The sequence below is a fragment of the Ursus maritimus genome, unplaced genomic scaffold (genome assembly GCF_017311325.1).
Source record: "Ursus maritimus isolate PB19 unplaced genomic scaffold, ASM1731132v1 scaffold_9, whole genome shotgun sequence".
Taxonomy (NCBI): Eukaryota; Metazoa; Chordata; class Mammalia; order Carnivora; family Ursidae; genus Ursus; species Ursus maritimus.
The window spans coordinates 27,510,941-27,530,688 of NW_024427107.1; the positions used below are offsets into that span (position 1 = coordinate 27,510,941).

The 19,748-nt window shown below is 35.9% G+C and overlaps 1 protein-coding gene across 1 annotated transcript in view; it reads right to left on the reverse strand.

Moving 5' to 3' along the window:
- Nucleotides 1-8,444: 8,444 nt before the first annotated feature.
- IL7 (interleukin 7) overlaps nucleotides 8,445-19,748 on the reverse strand; it is a 42,075-nt gene continuing 30,771 nt past the window's right edge. The window contains exons 3-5 of the mRNA XM_008689078.2: nucleotides 12,882-12,962; nucleotides 11,659-11,790; nucleotides 8,445-9,476 (exon numbers count right to left, since the gene is read on the reverse strand). Of these exons, the coding sequence (XP_008687300.1) occupies nucleotides 9,357-9,476; nucleotides 11,659-11,790; nucleotides 12,882-12,962 (333 nt within the window). The 3' untranslated portion in view covers nucleotides 8,445-9,356. The remainder of the gene's footprint in view (nucleotides 9,477-11,658; nucleotides 11,791-12,881; nucleotides 12,963-19,748) is intronic.

Here is a 19,748-nt window from a genome sequence, read left to right on the forward strand (position 1 = left end):
GTCACCTGACGACTGAACAGACTTGGATTCTGAAACAAGCAATGTGAAGAAGCGGCCACAGAAGAAGCAGGATTTGTTTTCTAGCGGGGTTGGTGAAGTTTGCTGGAGAGACGGAGAGCTACAAAGGTAACAGTGGCAGAGTCAAGATGTGCCTTGTGCCGTGTGGTAGCACGTGAGCTGACTCCCCCCACCCCGGAGCAATCATTCTAAGTTGGACGGTGTTTCCGGCTGCAGAGCCACCAGCCTTATCTGGCTCTCCTAGAGATTCAGTGAATTACCCAACAGCTTTTAATAGATACCTTTTTGCTTAAACTAATTGGACTGAGATTTGTTATTTGTACCTAAAAACTCTTCAGTGATAGAATTTGATGTGACCTCCGGCTTCCCCTTGATAATGGCCGTGGTAATGGGAAGAGTGCTTACAATCCTATTCTACAGGAGGGAATCTTCAACATATTGAATCAAGATACCTCTCCTTATCCCAATTATGGTGTTAAATAATCACAAACAATTTTTTTTTCATGAAGATAGAAATCTTTTTTTTTTTTTTAAGTTCAGTTAGCCAACATGTAATATGTCATTAGATCTTGATGTGGTGTTCAGTGACTCATCAGTTGTGTGTAACACCCAGTGCTCATCACAACACGTGCCCTCCTTAACACCCATCACCTAATTACCCCATCCTCCCCACGCGCCTCCCTTTCCACAACCCTCAGTTCGTTCCCTGGAGTCAAGAGTCTGTCATGGCACAAACTGAATTTTAAGAAATATGCTTCAAGCATAATTACACCTAGTGGGCAGGACTAATTTGAGGATTATCAGAAATGTGTCTAAAATCTCTGTGCGATGTCAGACACTTAACAGGCTATCAGTAAATGGCATCAGTTATTTAGTAGTGATAATTTTGGATATATGTGTGTGTTACATGTTCATCAAATATTTTAATTCCTGTGATGAATTTCCAGGCACTGTTCTACATGCAGTGAATGAAGCAATTGAAAATCTCTGTCCCTTTGAAGTTCACATTCTAGTGGAGGAATATTGAAAATATAGTAGATAAATTAGTAAATGTATTTATTATTAGAATGTGACAAGTGCTATGGAGTAAAATAAAGTGGGGAAGAGGTGGTTAGAGAGAGACAGTAGGGAGAGTGGAAGTGGATTGCAATTTTAAATAGGGTAGTTCAGGGATGATGTCATCGAGAGAGTGGTATTTGAGCACAGACCTAAAAGACGAGTGAGGCATTATTGTTTCTCTCTTCCCTGTGTTGCATTGTTCATTGGATTGTTCCCCCTAATGTCCAGTGTTTTCTGCTAAAAAGAGTATTCAGTATGGTTGAAGCATGCTGGTGGAAAAGAGAGGAAAGAGTACTTTATGCAGAGGGTAAAAAGTGCAAAGGCTCTGAGGTGGAGCCCAGGAGCTCTGGAATGGTTTGAGCAAGCAGGAGATCATAAAATTAAGTCAGGTAACGCAGCAGCCAGATCGTGTATGCTTTGGAGGCCGCTAAAATTATTTTGGTTTACTCAGTAAGATAGGAATCAGGGAATGATATGATCTGGCTTAAACATGTAAGTTCTTTGGACCCTAAATTAGTGCAAAATAAAAGGCAAAAGGGAATTACTGTTGCGCATTTCACCTGAAAGTTTCTGTGTGTATTGATCAAATTAAGTACTCTTAACACTCAGCTCTCAGAAGAGTGTCAACACTCTGCAGTGTAGATTGATACTTGATTATGTACAATTTAGATTGAAACAAACCGAGACTTTTCAACCCCACCTGAGTACAACAAAAGGGGAAGTATCCTCATTTCACAAGACTGCCATCCAGTTCCCTAATCTCCCACTCATTAGAAGTAAAACCCTATTTTTTTATTGGCAATTATTTTGTCTCATTTAGGGAGGCAGAAGTTAGTGATTAATTCTACTTTCTGAATTTAGTACCTAATATTCATAAACTTGTTTTTCATTCTTATTTCCTTATTCATCAGTGTCAAATAATCTGAATAGAACTTTCAAATGTCAGGGACAGATATCCTTCTAAGTTGCCTTGAGAAAGGGGGTTTAATATAAGATTCATGTGAATTTAAAATGGAAGGTCATTAGGTGGTGAGGCAGCTCCAAGAATTAATTGGTCTACCTGCCAGCCTCTATTTTTCTCGGAGCTCCTTTGTCCATTCTCTATTGTCTCTTTTTCACTCACTGCTATGTATCTCTTTTGCTCTCCCATTCATTTAGCTTGTCAGTATCCAGCTTAATTAAACTTAACAACTTTCTCTTTTTCAGACTCATTTTGGGCAAATTCATTTAGGATTGTGGTTCAAATTCCTGACACAGAGCACCCGATTTACTTCATCTTTTCAAGCTACATGGTCTACATCACAGATCATTAGTCTATCAATTAGTTGTACTTAGGGCAAATTCCTTTTACTCCCTTCTCATTAGTTGGGATAGAGGTATGAGTTCACATGGCAAAGAACATAGCCGCTTAGAAGAAATCATAGATATTGGAGATATTGGAGGGATGGACATCACAGGGAATGATAGACATATTTATAAAACAAGTATTTGTTTGTATTTGTAATATTTTCAAACTAGCAATCTGAAAATTGAAGTGGAAGTGTTTTATGTAGAAATGTATCAGTAACTATTAGTATTAATTTAGAGCAAAGTTTCTCAATGGCAGTGAAGAGATAAACCCCTGGGAAATATGTAGCCAAAAATTCGTGAAGATAGAGCATTGGATAGTTTTAAAAGGCTAATTCATTATGCCTATTATTTGCACAAACATCAGAAAGTAATGCTTGACAGAATCTCTGCTGGTGGGGTTATGCTGAAAGTAAAGAATTTAAAAAATTAGATTTTAAGTTCTATGTTCGTGGAAGACATGACCTCTATTTGCAGATGACATGACTGTCTATGTAGAAAATCTCAAGGAATCTATATATATAAAAGAAAGACTAGAACTGATAAGTTTAGTTTTAGAATGATCATAGGATACAAGGAAAATGTTAAAAAAAATAAGTCTTTCCTATATACCGGTGATGAACAGTAGAAGTTTGAACTTCAAGTACCATTTACAGTAGCATGTGGGCATGCACATACACACAAATAGTTACACATAGATCTAACAAACTAGAGTAGGCCGGAAACTCAAATATTGATGAAAGAACTCAAAAGATCTAAATAGAGAAATACAGTGTTTATTAATTCAAAGAATCAATGTGGTGAAGACAGTTTTCCCCAGTTTAATCTGTAGACTCAATGTAATCTGAGTATAAATTTCAGCAAGCTTTTTGTGGTAAGACAGGCTGATTCTAGAATGTACATGGAAAAGCAAAAGAACTACAGTAGCCAAAACAATTCTGGAAAAAATTCTGAAGATTTATTCTACCCAATTTCTAGATATTATAAAGCTATAGTCATCAAGTCAGTGTGGTATTTGGAGAAAGGATCGACACAGATCATTGGAACAGAGTAGAGCATCCATAGATTCAGACAAATTCGATTAACTGAATTCTACAAAAGTGCAAAGACAAATCAGTTGACAAAGTACAAGTTGACCCTTGAGCACCACAGGTCTGAATAGCACGTGTCCATTTGTACATGGATTTTTTAAAATAAATACTGTAAATGTGTTTTCCTTATGATTTTCTTAACATTTTCTTTTCTCTAGCTTTACTGGATTACAGGATATAATATATATACAGGATATAACATATAACATACAAAACACATGTTGATCGACTTACTGGTAAGGCTTTCAGTCAATAGTAGGCCATTTGTTCAAAGGCCAACTGCATATAGTCTTTTCAACAAATGATACTGGAACAACTAGACATCCATATGCAAATAAAAAACAAAACAAAACAACAAACCGTGATACCTTATATTCAAGAATAACACAAAATGAGTCATGGACCTAAACTGTAAAATGTAAAATTATAAAACTTCTATAACATTGGTTTCAACTTTTTCCCTGAGAAACTTTGGCAATGTCTGCAGACATTTTTGATTGTCGCTACTTGGGGGAAGACGGTACTGGCATCTCGTGGGTAGAGACCAGGGATGCTGCCGAACATTTCCGCAACAAAGAATGCTAATTTCTTGGTTTGGGTAAGTGTACCACGGTTACGTAAGATGTTGCCCTTAGAGGAGACTTGGTGAAGGGTACACAGGAATGCTCTGTACTCTTTGCAAGTCTAAAATTATTTCAAAATTTGTAAGTAAAGCTTGTACATTACTACTTAAGGTCAACATACTACTTCAAACATTTGATATTTTCATAATTTATTTCTAGGACAGTGTACTATGTCCTGTAGCTGAAGTATTGTTTTGATCTTTTGCAAAACACTTAAATCCTTCAATGAAACTTATATTGCCAGTGATATATGTTGAGATTTTTGAGACCAATAAAATATTTTCAAATGTCTTCAAAGGGATCTTCTTTGACCATTTAACCTAAAATACCCCATTCTCTGCATCACTCTCCATCAGTCAGTCTATCTCGGGTTTTTTTTTTTTTTTTCCATAGAACTTGTTTTCTGTAATAATTTTGTTCACTTGTTGACTGTCTTCTCTTTTGGAATATATGTTCCCTGGAGGCAGGGACTCTGTTGTACCCCTAGGCCCAGAACTGGCGTATTAGAGATGGATACCTAATAAATATCTGTTGCATGAATTAATTATCTGTATCTGTGTTGCATCTTGCCATTAAGTGGTCTGTATTCAAAAGGTGGAACTTCTTTAAACCCACTGGCTGTGAAGATTTAAGTCCCAACCCTGGTATCTGACTTACCCTTAATGAAAGTAACCCCTGTTTTTTAAGTAGGAAGAGGTATTTATCTACACATTCAAGATTTTTCACAGCTAAAGATTTCCTTTCTGCTGGGAATGCAAGGCAAGGAGATGATAGGCTAGATAACTGTCATTTTGTACTTTTCTGGCAGATCTTTCTGATTCTCCTAGACAGCTTTACTTCACCTGATTAGATGTTCTGCAAACCAAGGTCCTTGTATTTGTGATAGTATTTGAACCATTTCCAGAACAATTTATAAGAGTTCCTATCCAATTGATTTTTTTACGTAAAATGTTCCTGTTTCAATCAGATTATTGCAAACATAAAATTTGTGAAAAGCATCAGGGGTGCCTGGGTGGCATGGTCGGTTGAGCATCAGGCTCTCTATTTTGGCTCAGGTCGTGATCTCAGGGTCCTGAAATCATGGGATTGAGCCATGTGATGGGCTCTGCGCTCAGCATGGAGTCTGTTTAGAGTTTCTCTCTCCCTCTCCTTCTGCCCCTCCCCACTGTGCTCTCTCTGTCTCAAATAAATCTTTTTAAAAATTGTGATAAGCATCAAAGGTGGAAATTGGCAAACACATGTCCATCTCTCACATGGTAGCCCCTGGTAGGTTATTGAGTTATTTGTTGGGCTTCGCAACGGAGGCACAAATGAAGGAATCCTCAACCCCACCTGGGAAGTGCGGGAAGGCTTCAGAAAGGAGGAAACCCTTAGACGAGGTCTTAAGGTAAAGAAATAAATCAGCAAGCAAGAGCAGTAAATCCTAAATTGTAAATGTTGCCACTTGTCTTAATTTTCATCATGTAAAATGTAGATGGAAAATTGATTCACTTGGATAGGGCACCTGAGTGGCTCAGTTGGTTGGGTGTCCAACTCTTCATCTCCGCTCAGGTCTTGAGCTCAGGGTTGTGAGTTCAAGCTCCACTTGAAAAAAATTGATTCACTTTGAGAATAAGATCCGAAAGTGTATCTAACTTCTCCCCCACCTAGAAAGTTTGTCCTATACAGAAAAAATGTACTTCTTTCTTATCATTTTGTATGGAGAGGATGTAAAACAAACAAGTTATTCCCAAACAGAAGTAACTATTTTACATCTTTCTCAAATACTAAATAATTCATGAATCTAGGTGCATACATATATTTTGATATAGACATTAAAAACTGCTAGAATTTGTGCTTATCAATATACCTACATATTTTATTTCTCTTGTCTTATAATATTTCCACAGATTCTGTTATTCTATTATTATTCTCATGTAATTTTTTTTTAAAGATTTTATTTATTTATTCGACAGAGATAGAGACAGACAGCGAGAGAGAGGGAACACAAGCAGGGGGAGTAGGAGAGGAAGAAGCAGGCTCATAGCGGAGAAGCCTGATGTGGGGCTCGATCCCATAACACCGGGATCACGCCCTGAGCTGAAGGCAGATGCTTAACCGCTGTGCCACCCAGGCGCCCCTCTCATGTAGTTTTTGATAATTAAATAAATTTTATTAATACCCTGGTTTAAAGCAATTTGTCTTTACTTATTAACCATGATATGCCTGGCTTTTCCTTTTAGGAGCTGAAGGGAACACAAAAGATCATACATTCTTTCAGGAGAAAACATGAATAGAATAATGTAAATAATAGTTGTATTTAAGATAAAATACAAAGATGAATCTGATCAGATAATAATGCATGATACAGACAATTAAGTGCTAGGCAACTAAAGGAAGAAATATTAACAGTATCTAGAATTATCATGGAAGCCATAGTAATTGAGAAAAGAATTGAGATGCCCCTTGAAGTTTGAGCAGGATCTGGAAAGAATTTGGAAGAACTTTAAGCAGTAAGACCATAATAACTAAAAACATGAAGATCACATGGACAGAGTACCATAATAGAGAAGAGAGTATGTATGTTTCTGGAGAAATATTTACAGCAGATTTGATGAAATGTCCTTCATTATCGGGCCGTCAGTGAAAGTAGAGCCTAAGTGAAAGAAACTTTTCTAGTTTTAAAAAATTGTCTTAATCCTGAAAGGAGTATTTTCCTTCAACAGATTCCTTGAAAGCCTATCTTAAAAGACTTTTAACTGGGTCCCTTTGTACAATGCAATATTACCCAAGTGCATTTAGGTAATGGTTTTAACATAAAAGTAGTGTTCTCTAGTCAAATTTTGGAAATGTTATGTTAGTGTTAAACTATTTTTTAAAGAAGCTGTATGAGTTTACACAGTCTTTAATATACCTGTATAAATTGTGAATCTCCAAGAGAAAATTCATCTGACCCCAGAACACAAAATCCTCCCTCTTTTTCTTTTTTCCTTTTTACATTTCTTCTCCTCTTTCTTCTTCATCTTCTTTGTTATCATTGTCTTCTTTTTCTAGCGTTGATGAAGATGAGGGTTTCTTGGGACAAACTTTAGAAAATGCTGGTTTAAAGCATCCACATACATATTTGAAAGAAAACATTCATTGAGATAAAACAAGTCTTTAATTGGGGAGTAGAAATAATAAAAATATAATATCCAAGTTCATTATTAATTAGCCTGCCTGTCTGTACTTACCTTGCTAGTGGGTAGGAAACAAAGAAGGCAAATACAACAATAAAGGAATGGCTTTTTTTTTTCCCCAAGCATTTGACACAACAGTGTGTGCTGAAAACCGTTTTGAGTGTGAATTTTCTCTAAAAATCAAATCTATTATAAACAAGTGAAAAGGGAAAAAATTATAATAACTTTAAGCAAGCATTTAAAAATGCTGTTCCTTATTTTACCACAATCTCAGAATTTTTTTCAACACTTGTTAAGAATGTTTTAGACCGCCTTTAGGGGAACACTTTCAAGGACCGTTTTAAGAGTTTACCTTTAGAAACTTCAAGTTCCCTCATTTCTATAGCTAATGGTTACCAACAGTGCCAGTTCATCAGAGTGGAGGTGTACCACACAGCTGACCATGTTTTATGGTAGAAGGAAGCACAGCTTACTTGGAAAAGTCCCTCTGAAGAAAGAGCTTGGTGAAGAATCGTCTGCTCCTAAAAGTATTCGTCAGCTCCCTTTTCTGGAGTTAATAATGAAAACCAAACAGAAAACTTGATTCACAGCCCCGTGAATGGAGCAATCCATGAGCTCTGTTCAACTTTCTGTACAATTCTGCACAGCCATCTGCACCAGCGAGGGTGAAGGGCATAGGGGTTAGGGAGAGTGAGACATAAACATGGACCGAGAGGAAGGTCTTCACCACCACTCAGTGAGGACAGCACCTGGGCACCATCTGAAGCTCAGATCAAGCCAGTCAGCACTTAATTAGGTGCTGATGAAGCTGTACAAGAGCAGGAAGGATGTGAGTTGAGCCAACTGGTGACGGAAGGAGGACTCTGACCTGTCTAGACTAGGGTTCTCATTTCCCTTTATGAGTAAGCGAAGACTGTTGACAGACCTTTCTAAACTGGATTTGGTATATACAAAAGTTTCTTTTAAAAGATGAAAATTTAACGTAGAAAGTAATATTCCTGTTCTTATGTTGTTTTGGTCTCATGTACATTCTGAGTAATAAGGTATTAAAAGTCACATATTCATTGAAAGTGAGAGATCAAATAGTGCAGTATTAAAAATCTTGTGTTAAAAATTCTTAAAAATTCATGAAGTGAATCTGACAGTGTTATTACATAGGTTATTTATTATCAAAGGAGAAATGTTATCCAAAGCCAGCAATTTGTTTGTAATACTGTATGAAAATAGTTTTATATAATACAGATATACTGTCAAAATTAAATATACATTCCATTAATTAAAAGGTCAACATATATTATTCTGTTAAAAATATACTTCCCAAATTGCAAACTCATTTAGACAAATTTTATTACACATAAATGACAAAAGTAACTCAGTATTATGGTTTAGCATCCTTAGAACAGGTGACTTTCTATTTTGTGAAATCATTCTTTATGGTCATCTTCAAACATTTGCTATACCATTAATGAAGGCACTGTCTTATGCGTTCAGGTTTAATTACAGGTCTTAATCTCTCTTAAGTATCTTGGACTCCTTCATACTGCTGTTTCTTTAAGGCATTTAACTCTTACTGTCATTGGCATTACCTACATCTGTTAACTCCGAAACATTTCCAGCAGAGGCCAACAATTTCCACTCTCATTGTAGTATGTTGGTGCATAAAATTATTTTGATAATAAAGCAATGTTAATTTTTAATTCCTGCAACCTTTATATACTTCTCAGATTTTTTTTATGTCTTCTTCTGAAATTTAAAAACAGGTTTAAAAAGTATTATTGCAACTAATACTTGGATTGTCTTACAAAAATCAAAGAATTAATTCTGATTGATATATGTCCAAAAACATATGAAGGTTTGTCAATTGCAGCATTTGGTTTCCACTGTTCACATCCATCTTCTAGTACTACAGTATGAATTTCTTGATTGCTCTAATCCGCCTTTACCAGGATGTAACTTCTGTAACTTCTAGGGTATTCTATCCCCCAAAATTGTATGAGCAGATAGATTCTTGAAGGATACAACTGAAGTCCATATGTCTTTATATTGCCACTCCATATTTTTCAATGTTCTTTAGAGCCCCTCAAAATTTTATTCCAACAAGTTTTTATCTTTTGTAGTAGTATCCCTAGGGAACACAAGCTCTTCTGTTTTCTCTGTTCCTTTACAGATTTATTGTCTTCCTAGAAAAATAAATTTTTAAAAAGTTTTAAATTTACATTGAAAATATACACATTTTAAAATGTTCAATCTTTAATTCCCATCATGTTAGGTTATGCTGAAGGTTTACTAACTAACCAGGATGGCTCTTTTCTTCATATACTTGTTTTCTAGTTTATGTTCTCCTATAAAAGTAGTTTGCTCCTGTCTTTTTCCTATTACCTATTGATGTTCTAATTGTGTTGCTTGATAAAAAAAAAAATTGGTGCCCTGATATTTTCCCTAGTTTCTTTTATTTTAAAGTAGTGGCTTTAAGGGGCATCTGGGTGGCTCAGTGAGTTAAGCATCCAACTCTTGATTTTGGCTCAGGTCAGGATCTCAGGGACGTGCGATGGAACCCCGTATGGGGCTCAGACACCGGATGTGGAGGCTGCTTAAGATTCTCTCCCCTACCTCCTGCCCCTGAATGCTCTCTCTCTCTCTAATAAACAAATAAAACTCTAAAAAAAAATTTAAAAATAATAAAGCAGTGGCTTTAAAAAATGTAGCTTAAAGGGATCCAATTTCTAAGGGGTACATCCTGTCTCCTTTTATTGACATTATAATGAATATTTTTTTTTTTTTGAGATTTTATTTATTTATTTGACAGAGATAGAGACAGCCAGTGAGAGAGGGAACACAAGCAGGGGGAGTGGGAGAGGAAGAAGCAGGCTCCCAGCAGAGGAGCCTGATGTGGGGCTCGATCCCATAACGCCGGGATCACGCCCTGAGCCGAAGGCAGACGCTTAACGACTGAGCCACCCAGGTGCCCCTATAATGAATATTTTCAAAATGAACCATAAAAAAGGAAAAAAATTCAAAGGGAAACATAAAGGAATTAAGCTGAATAAAAAGGTGATGAAGAAAAAAATTATACAATCACTCTCACCAAATTTTTAGTGGGTAGGACTTTACCCAGGGAAGGTAGTTTTTTTTGTTTGTTTGTTTGTTTGTTTTTTTTTTTTAAAGATTTTATTTATTTATTTGACAGAGAGAGAGACAGCCAGTGAGAGAGGGAACACAAGCAGGGGGAGTGGGAGAGGAAGAAGCAGGCTCCCAGCAGAGGAGCCTGATGTGGGGCTCCATCCCAGAACGCTGGGATCACACCCTGAGCCAAAGGCAGACGCTTAACGACTGAGCCACCCAGGCGCCCCATTATTCCTTCCTTAAAAACAAAGTCACATTTATAATATTGAATATTAATCCTTTATTGTTCCTTTCATTAATGTCAGTGATAATGTAATGATAAATGAAGTGGTTCACATTCTATCATCTTTATTTTTATCACTGTCAATAGGGCTCAAGGATAATGGTAATCTTACCTCCCGTGGGCAACTACTGGTATTAAAAAATAGAAACACACAGGACCCTTTTTCTGTCATGAAAATGTCAAAAGTTTCCTTTTAAAAAAACGAAGAAACCTTTTGGCTTTGTCTGGCAGCTGGTAAAATTTCTGAAGGGGGGGTAGTCGTACTAATAATATATCATTTATTGAAATCTTTTTAGTATTAAGCACTTTGCATGAATTATGCCATTTAATTAACCCTGTCACCATCCTATAATGTAGATACTATATTTTTCTCCATTTTGCAGATGAAGAAACTGTGGCCAAGTATCAAGATTGCGTCTTCCAAATTTTGTTTTGTTGCTTATATTTCATAACCACTAGCAGACAAGTAGGGACAATTAGCCCTATACTTAACAAAATTATTGAAGCACAAAAAAAAAGATTATTGGACATATATATCTGTTGTAACATGTAAAGTTTTAACATGTAAAGATATTTATTAAATATATTTGATTATCTGTTTTCTTGGCTATGAGTTCTTATAAATGTGTACATATATGGTTTAAAATTATTAATGAGTTTTAGAGGTAAAAATTTACCATTCCCGCCCAAGTTATCACATTAACCTCCTTCAAAGTTATTATAGCAAGAAAGTATGCACTCCCTTATTTTTACTCTGCTCCCATAAACTATTTGCCTTAGCTAAGAATAGGTTCTTTCCAAGTTAAGAATTTCCTCTTCTAGAGTTGAGTAAATGTATTTCAACTTTAGGTAATAATAAGCAGTTAGAATTCTATGATAATAGATATGATCATCAGAGAATTACAGTATCCTATTACAGAACTAGTTGATATTTTTGTTCAAAGTAAACAACTTACCTTGGGGGTACAGTTCAACAATTGTAATGTGCCCTGTGAGACTCTTGATAAGTGGAGATTGAAATCCTCACTGTTATTCACTTTAACAAACTGCTTCAACTTGCGAGCAGCACGATATAGAAACATACCTTCCTATTGCAGAAAAAAAAATCAGAAGGGTTGTGGTTCAAATAAAATATTAAAAAATGAGAAGCTTTCATAAGGAGCCTAAAGCCAGAGCTGTATTGCCAAATAATGCCCCACCTCCACCCCAGATTTCCATTCCAGTTAATCACATGACTGACAAGTAACCAGACTAAAACGGTTTAGCTCCTAAGAGACAGTCTGGAGTGCCTAGAATTTGGCTTACTTATTTGACTTTTTGACGTCTCCCTTCTTTATAATATAAATTAATGATCTTATCACGTATGGATGAACATATAACAAGATTATTCCATTTTAAATGAGACAACCAAAGGAGGGGACTTCTGGAGGCAACAATAATGAAAGGTATGTGGTTTCTCTTCTTATTTTTGTACCTTTTGAGCTATGGACAAATAGCTGGCAATTAGAAAAAAAAGATCCATATTCACCTCAAACAAGTCTTTCAAAGTCTTCTTAAAGTAAGAAATTAAAAAGAATTTACGAATATACAGTGCGATATTGGGGGTTAACTCAGCTACTGTGAGTTTTAAAAAGACTACTGAATATCGTGCTAGTTTCTGTAAAGGAAATGACACAAACTTTTGTTGTAAGTTTTGTAAATTGTCATACTCCACCGACCAGAGGAAGTAGTTGTTTGAAGATAAGCAAATATTGAAAGGAAAAATTTCAAAGTCCTAGAAGTAAATTATGCCCATGACTTATGTTTGTCTGTGTGTGCAAGCAATCACTCTAACATTTTAGTTAGCTAACACTCTAATTAGCATTTTCCAGCATAAGAATGTCACAAATAAGGGATATTTGTGTGTTTGAATTCAGCAGTTCTTCTAGCATTTTCAAAGTGAAAACTGAAATGCTCAAATAGAAAAAAATATTTACCAAATTAGCATAGGGCTTTTTGTAAAATAAAAGCATAAAAGAAGACCATAGTATAATTAAATAGGTCAGTGGGAACTGGCAGGTTAGAACGAAAAGAATATGTTATTAATATAATTAATATAATTATCTAACACATACAAATAACATAAGCTTCTATAAAATCAAGCTTGAATGACATATAAATTCCAAATAATTATTATTACCTTATTATCATCACATGCATGTTTTTTTAATACTTTAGGTTCATTATTCGGGCAATTGGTACGATTTTTTATCATGGTGTCCTGTAAAAAGTAATTATATAATAGTATGGTTAAATTGGGGACTTTTCTAATATGTAGCAATTTTAAAAACAACAATGTTATAATACTTGGTCTTAATATGTGCATTTTAAGGAAAATAACTTTAGCATGGCTCAGCTGACTAGGCGTAAAGCATAAAGAATAGTTTTCTATAGTTAAAGAATAAACAAATATATACACAAACGCTCACATATTTAGAGCTTCCCCCAGACTCCATAATTTAATCCCAGAAATCACGGAGAGAATCTGGTTCATTTGGGGAAATAGGAGTACCTATTTTAGAAGTTATACCATGTAGACAAAGTATAATAAATTCTGAAATCATATAGTTGCGATGCATTTAAGAGGTTTTCCAGTCCAGTTTCCTGCCACTACAAAACAGCAACAAAAGGAATTTACATAAGAATAAGAGAAAACCCCTTGACAGAGCGAAGTTGAAATTTATTCTATAGCATTTTTAACGCTCCAGTGTGTCTGGGATGCTTGAGATAGGATTTTGCTAAGAAACAATGGGATCGAATGTGTGTGGATGGTTATGTAGACTAGGAAGGGAGACAATTCATGTTCGTTTCTCATTTCCAAAGAATGTGATATTAGAAGGTGGGGATTACCCAAATCAGGAATTTAGTTGAGGTATTGGGAAGAATTTCCTAAGGATTCAGATTCTTTTATGCACAGGATGGGACTAGTTCTGTCAAGCAAACTCGCAATTCCATGCTATCAGTGCTTCCAGGACTTCACCAAAGAAATAGGGTTAAGTGGAATAATGGCAAGCCTTAGTCATGGGCTTCCAGTCTTCATCTGCCTCTCAGAAAAGTGTGCATTACTCTGGTCACCTGTGAAAAGTGTAAATGGTCTCTGGGTTTGTCCTGACATTAACTATTTACTACCTGGTTTACTGGAGGAATTAGTGTCTGGACATTGATTTAACCACTCAACACTTACTATTAGTCAATATGCAAGGTCCCTGCCAAGTCCGAGGAGAAAAACAGACGAAGAAAGCACAGTCCCAGTTTCTTGTGCCATTTGATATAAAGGGCTGTTGTTCCATCATCCCTTGGACACTTTTATATCACTTCTTACCTTTGTAAAAGTATGCTTTTGTAAATAAAATATTTGTTAGTACCAACCTCCCCAGTCATACTGCAAATACCTTAAGTGCAAATTTTCTATAATCTTATGTTGCCATTATTCACATTCCTGAAGAGGTAGTAAGGAATTAACATTTGCCTATTAAATCATCTTCCTATGGATTTCCATTTAACTCCAGAAAAAACCCCCAATAAATCATACATACATTTCTCTTTGATAAAACAGAGAGCATTTCATTTTTGCCATGCCATTATTAAAAAAACAAACAAACCATAAGAGAGGCTTTTAACTATAGAGAACAAATTGAGGGTTGCTGGAGGGGAAGTGGGCTGGGGATGGTCTAAATGGGCAGCAGGCATTAAGGAGGGCACTTGTGATGAGCACTGAGTGTTGTATGTAAGTGATGAATCACTAAGTTCTATACCTGAAACTAATATTACACAGTATGCTAGCTGGAATTTAAATAAAAACTTGAAACATTAGAAAAAAAAAAAGAAGATAGACAAATGTGCATGTTTTCCAATTCACCAAAAATATTATACAAAAACACATCGCAGAATTAATACTCCTTTCTTGGATCAATTTAACAAATTGTATGGCACATGAATGTATGAAAAACCACTTAGTTAAGCCATTGCTCCAATGAGTTTTAAAAAAAAACTCATTTATATGTAGTCATATGTTGTTATATGTATGTATAACATAAGAAAGGCAATGTTATACCAGTTAATTTGTTTGCCAAATGTTTGCTACAGTATATAAAGATGTTACTATACACTAAAAGATTGACTCCTACAGAAGTAACAGTTATTGACTTCAGTGCCTTTTATGACTACATTAACAGGTGTACATGAGTGCCAATCATAGCTGGTTTCTGAAATTGTTTTTATTCAAGCCTGATGAGAAGGACGGCTCAGGCTAAGGTTAACAGAATCACGGAGTTGGGAAGAACATCATGTGCCCTCCTTAATGCCCATCACCCTGTTACCCCATCCCCCCACAGACCTCCCCTCCAGCAACCCTCAGTTTGTTTCCTATGGTTCAGTCTCTTCTGGTTTGTCTCCCTCTCTAGTTACTTCTTGTTTTATTTTTCCCTCCCTTCCTCTATGCTTCTGTTTTGTTTCTTAAATTCCACATATGAGTGAAATGATATGATAATTGTCTTTCTCTGATTGACTTATTTCACTTAACACAATACCCTCTATAGAGTTCCATCCACGTTGTTGCAAATGGCAAGATTTCATTTTTTTTGGATAGCTGAGTAATATTCCATTGAATATACCACATCTTCTTTCTCCATTCATCTGTTGATGGACATCTAGGCTCTTTCTATAGTTTGGCTATTGTGGACATTGCTGCTATAAAAACTGGGGTGAAGGTGTTATTTCCTGGTTATTTTTGAAGGGATACGAAACTAAATTATTTTTCAACCAATATTCAACCCTTCCCTCTGCCCCATCAGAGGATGTATCAATTTCCTAGGGCTGCTGTGGCAAATTGCCAAAAACAACAGAAGTTTATTTTGTCATAGTTCTGGATGTCAGAAGTCAAAAAGGAAGGTATCAGTTGGAGAATCTAGGGGAGAATCCATTTGTTTGCCTCTTCTTTCTTCTGTTGGCCACCAGCGTTGTTTGGTGTTCCTTGGCTTGTGGCCACATGGTTCCAGTCTCTGCCTGCGAATTTATCACCTTCTCTTCTATGGGTGTGTCAAGTCTCCCCCTGCCTTTCTCTCTCTCTTTTCTCCTTCCAAGTTTTTATTTAAATTCTAATTAGTTAACATACAGTGTAATATTAGTTTCAGGTATAGAATTTCATGATTCAACACTTACATGCAATACCTGGTGCTTATCACAAGTGCCCTCCTTAATCCCTATCACCTGTTTAACCCATCCTGCCCACCCCCACCCACCTCCCCTCTGGTAACCATCAGCTTGTTCTCTATACTTAAGTGTCTGTTTCCTGGTCCACTTTTCTTTTTTTTCCCTATGTTCATTTGTTTTGTTTCTTAAATTCCACATATGAGTGAAATCATATAGTATTTGTCTTTTTCTGACTTGTTTTGCTTAGCATGATACTCCCTAACTCCATCCATGTCATTGCAAATGGCAAGATTTGATTCTTCTTCACGACTGAGTAATATTCCTGTGTGTATGTGTATACCATATCTTCTTTATCCATTCACCAGTCAATGGACATTTGGGCTCTTTCCATAATTTGGCTATTGTTGATAATGCTGCTATAAATATCAGGGTGCATCTATTCTTTTGAATTAGTATTTTTGTATCTTTTGGGTAAATACCTAACAGTGCAATTGCTGGATCATAGGGCAGTTCTATTTTTAACTTTTTGAGGAACCTCCATACTGTTTTTCAGCATGACTTTCCCAGTTAGCATTCATCAAGAATGCAAGAGTTCCCCTTTCTCCGTATCCTTACCAACACCTGTTGTTTCTTATGTTGTTGTGGCAGGTGTGAGGTGATAGCTCATTGTAGTTTTGATTTGTACTTCCCTGATGATCAAATGGTGTTGGGGAAACTGGACAGCAACATGCAAAAGAATGAAACTGGACCACTCTCTTACAAAATACACAAAAATAAAATCGAAATGGCTGAAAGACCTAAATCTGAGACAGGAATCAATAAAAATCCTAGAGGAGAACACAGGCAGTAACCTCTTTGCCATCAGCCATAGCAACTTCTTACTAGATATGCCTCTGGAGGCAAGGGAAATAAAAACAAGAATAAACTATTGGGACTTCATCAAAATAAAAAGCTCCTACCCAGTGAAGGAAATAATCAACAAAACTAAGAGGCAACCTATGGAATGGGAGAAGATATTTGCAAATGACATATCTGATAAAGGCTTAATACCAAAATGTATAGAGAACTTACAAACTCAACACCCAAAAAACAAATAATCCAATTAAAAAATGGGCTGACAACATGAATAGACATTCTTTCAAAGAAGACATACAGATGGCCAACAGACACATGAAATGATGCTCAACATCAGTGGTAATGACTTTTTAAATAAAATTGCAAAGGAATGATTCATGAAAGAAATAATTGATGATCTGGACTTCATTAAAATAAAAACTTCAAAACACATATATATACATATATATTTCCCCTGATTATAGTAATTATAGTAGCACTATCCATATTTATATATGTATATAATGTAATATATAATGTATGTAATATATATAATATAGTAGCACTGTGTACAGTACAATTACATATTTATTATATGATATATGATATTATATTGACACACACATACACCTATATCTTTGAAAACAAAGTTTGCAAAATAAACTTTTTTAGAGGCTTGTTTATTAAGGTTGTTCACATAGATAGGCAGGGAATCAACAGAAGATTAATATGCTATCATCTAATGACTGCATCTGTGATTAGCCTTGCAGCCATAGTAACTAATTAAGAATCTAAGTGTTTTTAAATGATGCCTTTCCACCCAGAGGTGATTTTTACCTAGATAAGATGAATACCAATATAGGAGTATAACATTCTTTCGCCACTCAAGGTCACATAAAGTGGCTCAGCATACACTCAAACAGTAGATTCCTGCCTCACCTATATCGACCCCCTGAACATTTTTTTTTTCAGTTGAGATATAATTGGCATGTAACGTTAGTCTCAGGCATACAAAAATGATTCAGTATTTGTGTCTACTGCAAAATGATCACCACAATAAGTCTAAATAACATCCATCACTATACAGTAACAATTTTTTTTCTTGTGATGAGAAATGACAAGATCTCCTCTATTAGTAACTTTCAAATACACAATACAGCGTTATTAACTATAGTCACCATGCTTTACATGACATTCCCAGGACTTATCAATTTTATAATGGGAATTTTGTACCTTTGGACTACCTTCACCCATTTTGCACCCCACCCCCCCCTTCTTTGGCTCTGTGACAGGCACTAGCGCACAAACACACTGGACACGATGTTGCACCTTTAGGGAGCAGTCTGTAGACCAGAGGAGGTAGAAACAATTTCAATTGGACTGAGGCAACATTAAGAAAGTTTATGGAAAAAGTAGAGAAAAGAGGGAAATAAAGAGTGGTATCGTAATAATAATGACTATATAATTGACTTTTCAAACTTAACAAATATTTTCTAAACAACTTAAAGATTCAGGTGTGGTTCTAGGCACTGAAGATCCACAGATGAAAAAGTACTCCTATGGTACTTTTGGGCACAGTGTTGAATGTGTGTTTCTGTACAAGACACAAAGCTTAACTCCATAACTCTCCTATTCTCAGAAAAATGCTTTGAGTTCACTGCTATTATTACTCCTTTATTACACTGGGATATAATATACAATTTCTTTCAAAGGAAAAAACTGAGGCATAAGGAGACAGAGTAATTTGTCCAAAGGCACAGTTAGCGGATGCTAGAATCAAAAATTACGCCCAGGCCATCTAACTCCAGAGCCCTTTGCATAACTGTAATGCTGTAACTGCTTTCTTTTGGAATAGTTATATGACATATTTGTTATATAATGGGAATTTTTCAGTGGAGAAGACAATGTTTCAAGAAAAAGAATTGAGTCTAAGAGGAGGCCATCTGGAATAAAATCACAAATGCATTTTTCAAGTTGCTGCTTTGAGAATACAGGAAGATATGTCTTTCTCCAAGACAGAAGGGAATGAGAAGATTGACATATTTCTAAGAATTTTTGCTTTAGTATTACCATATATTGTATGTAAAGTTTGTGAATAGTCTCTTTGCTCTTTACAATAATTTTTTATTAAGATAAAATATTCTTCTTTGTAGACATCCAGATGGCTAATAGACACATGAAAAGATGCTCAACAGCACTCATCACCAGGGAAATGCAAATCAAAACTGAAATAAGATACCACCTCACACCAGTCAGAATGGCTAAAATTAACAACACAGGAAACAACAGATGTTGGTGAGGATGCGGAGAAAGGGGAACCCTCTTACAACTGTTGGTGGAATGCAGGCTGGTGCAGCCATTCTGGAAAACAGTACAGAGGTGCCTCAGAAAGTTAAAAATAGAACTACCCTATGATCCAGCAATTGTACTAATGGATATCTACCCAAAGGATACAAAAATACTGATTTGAAGGGATATACGCACCCTGATGTTTACAGCAGAATTATCAACAATAGCCAAATTATGGAAAGAGCCCAGATGTCCATTGACTGATGAATGGATAAAGAAGATGCAGTATTTAGGTACAACACACACACACACACACACACACACACACACAGAGGAATATTACTCAGCCACGAAGAAGAACGAAATCTTGCCATTTACAATGATGTGGATAGAGCTACAGAGTATTATGCAAAACAAAATAAGTCAGGCAAAGACAAATATCCTATGATTTCACTCATATGTGGAATTTAAGAAACAAAACAAACAAACATGGCGAAAAAGGAGAGAGGCAAATGAGGAAACTCTTACCTATAGAAAACAAACTGATGGTTACTGGAGAGGAGGTGGGCAAGGGGATGGGTTAAACAGGTGATGGGCATTAAGGAGGGCGTGTGTGATTAGCACCAGGTGTTGTATGTAAGTGATGAATCCCTAAATTCTGTAACTGAAACTACTATTGCGCTGTATGTTAACTGGCTGGAATTTAAATAAAAAACTTAGAAAAGAAGAAAAA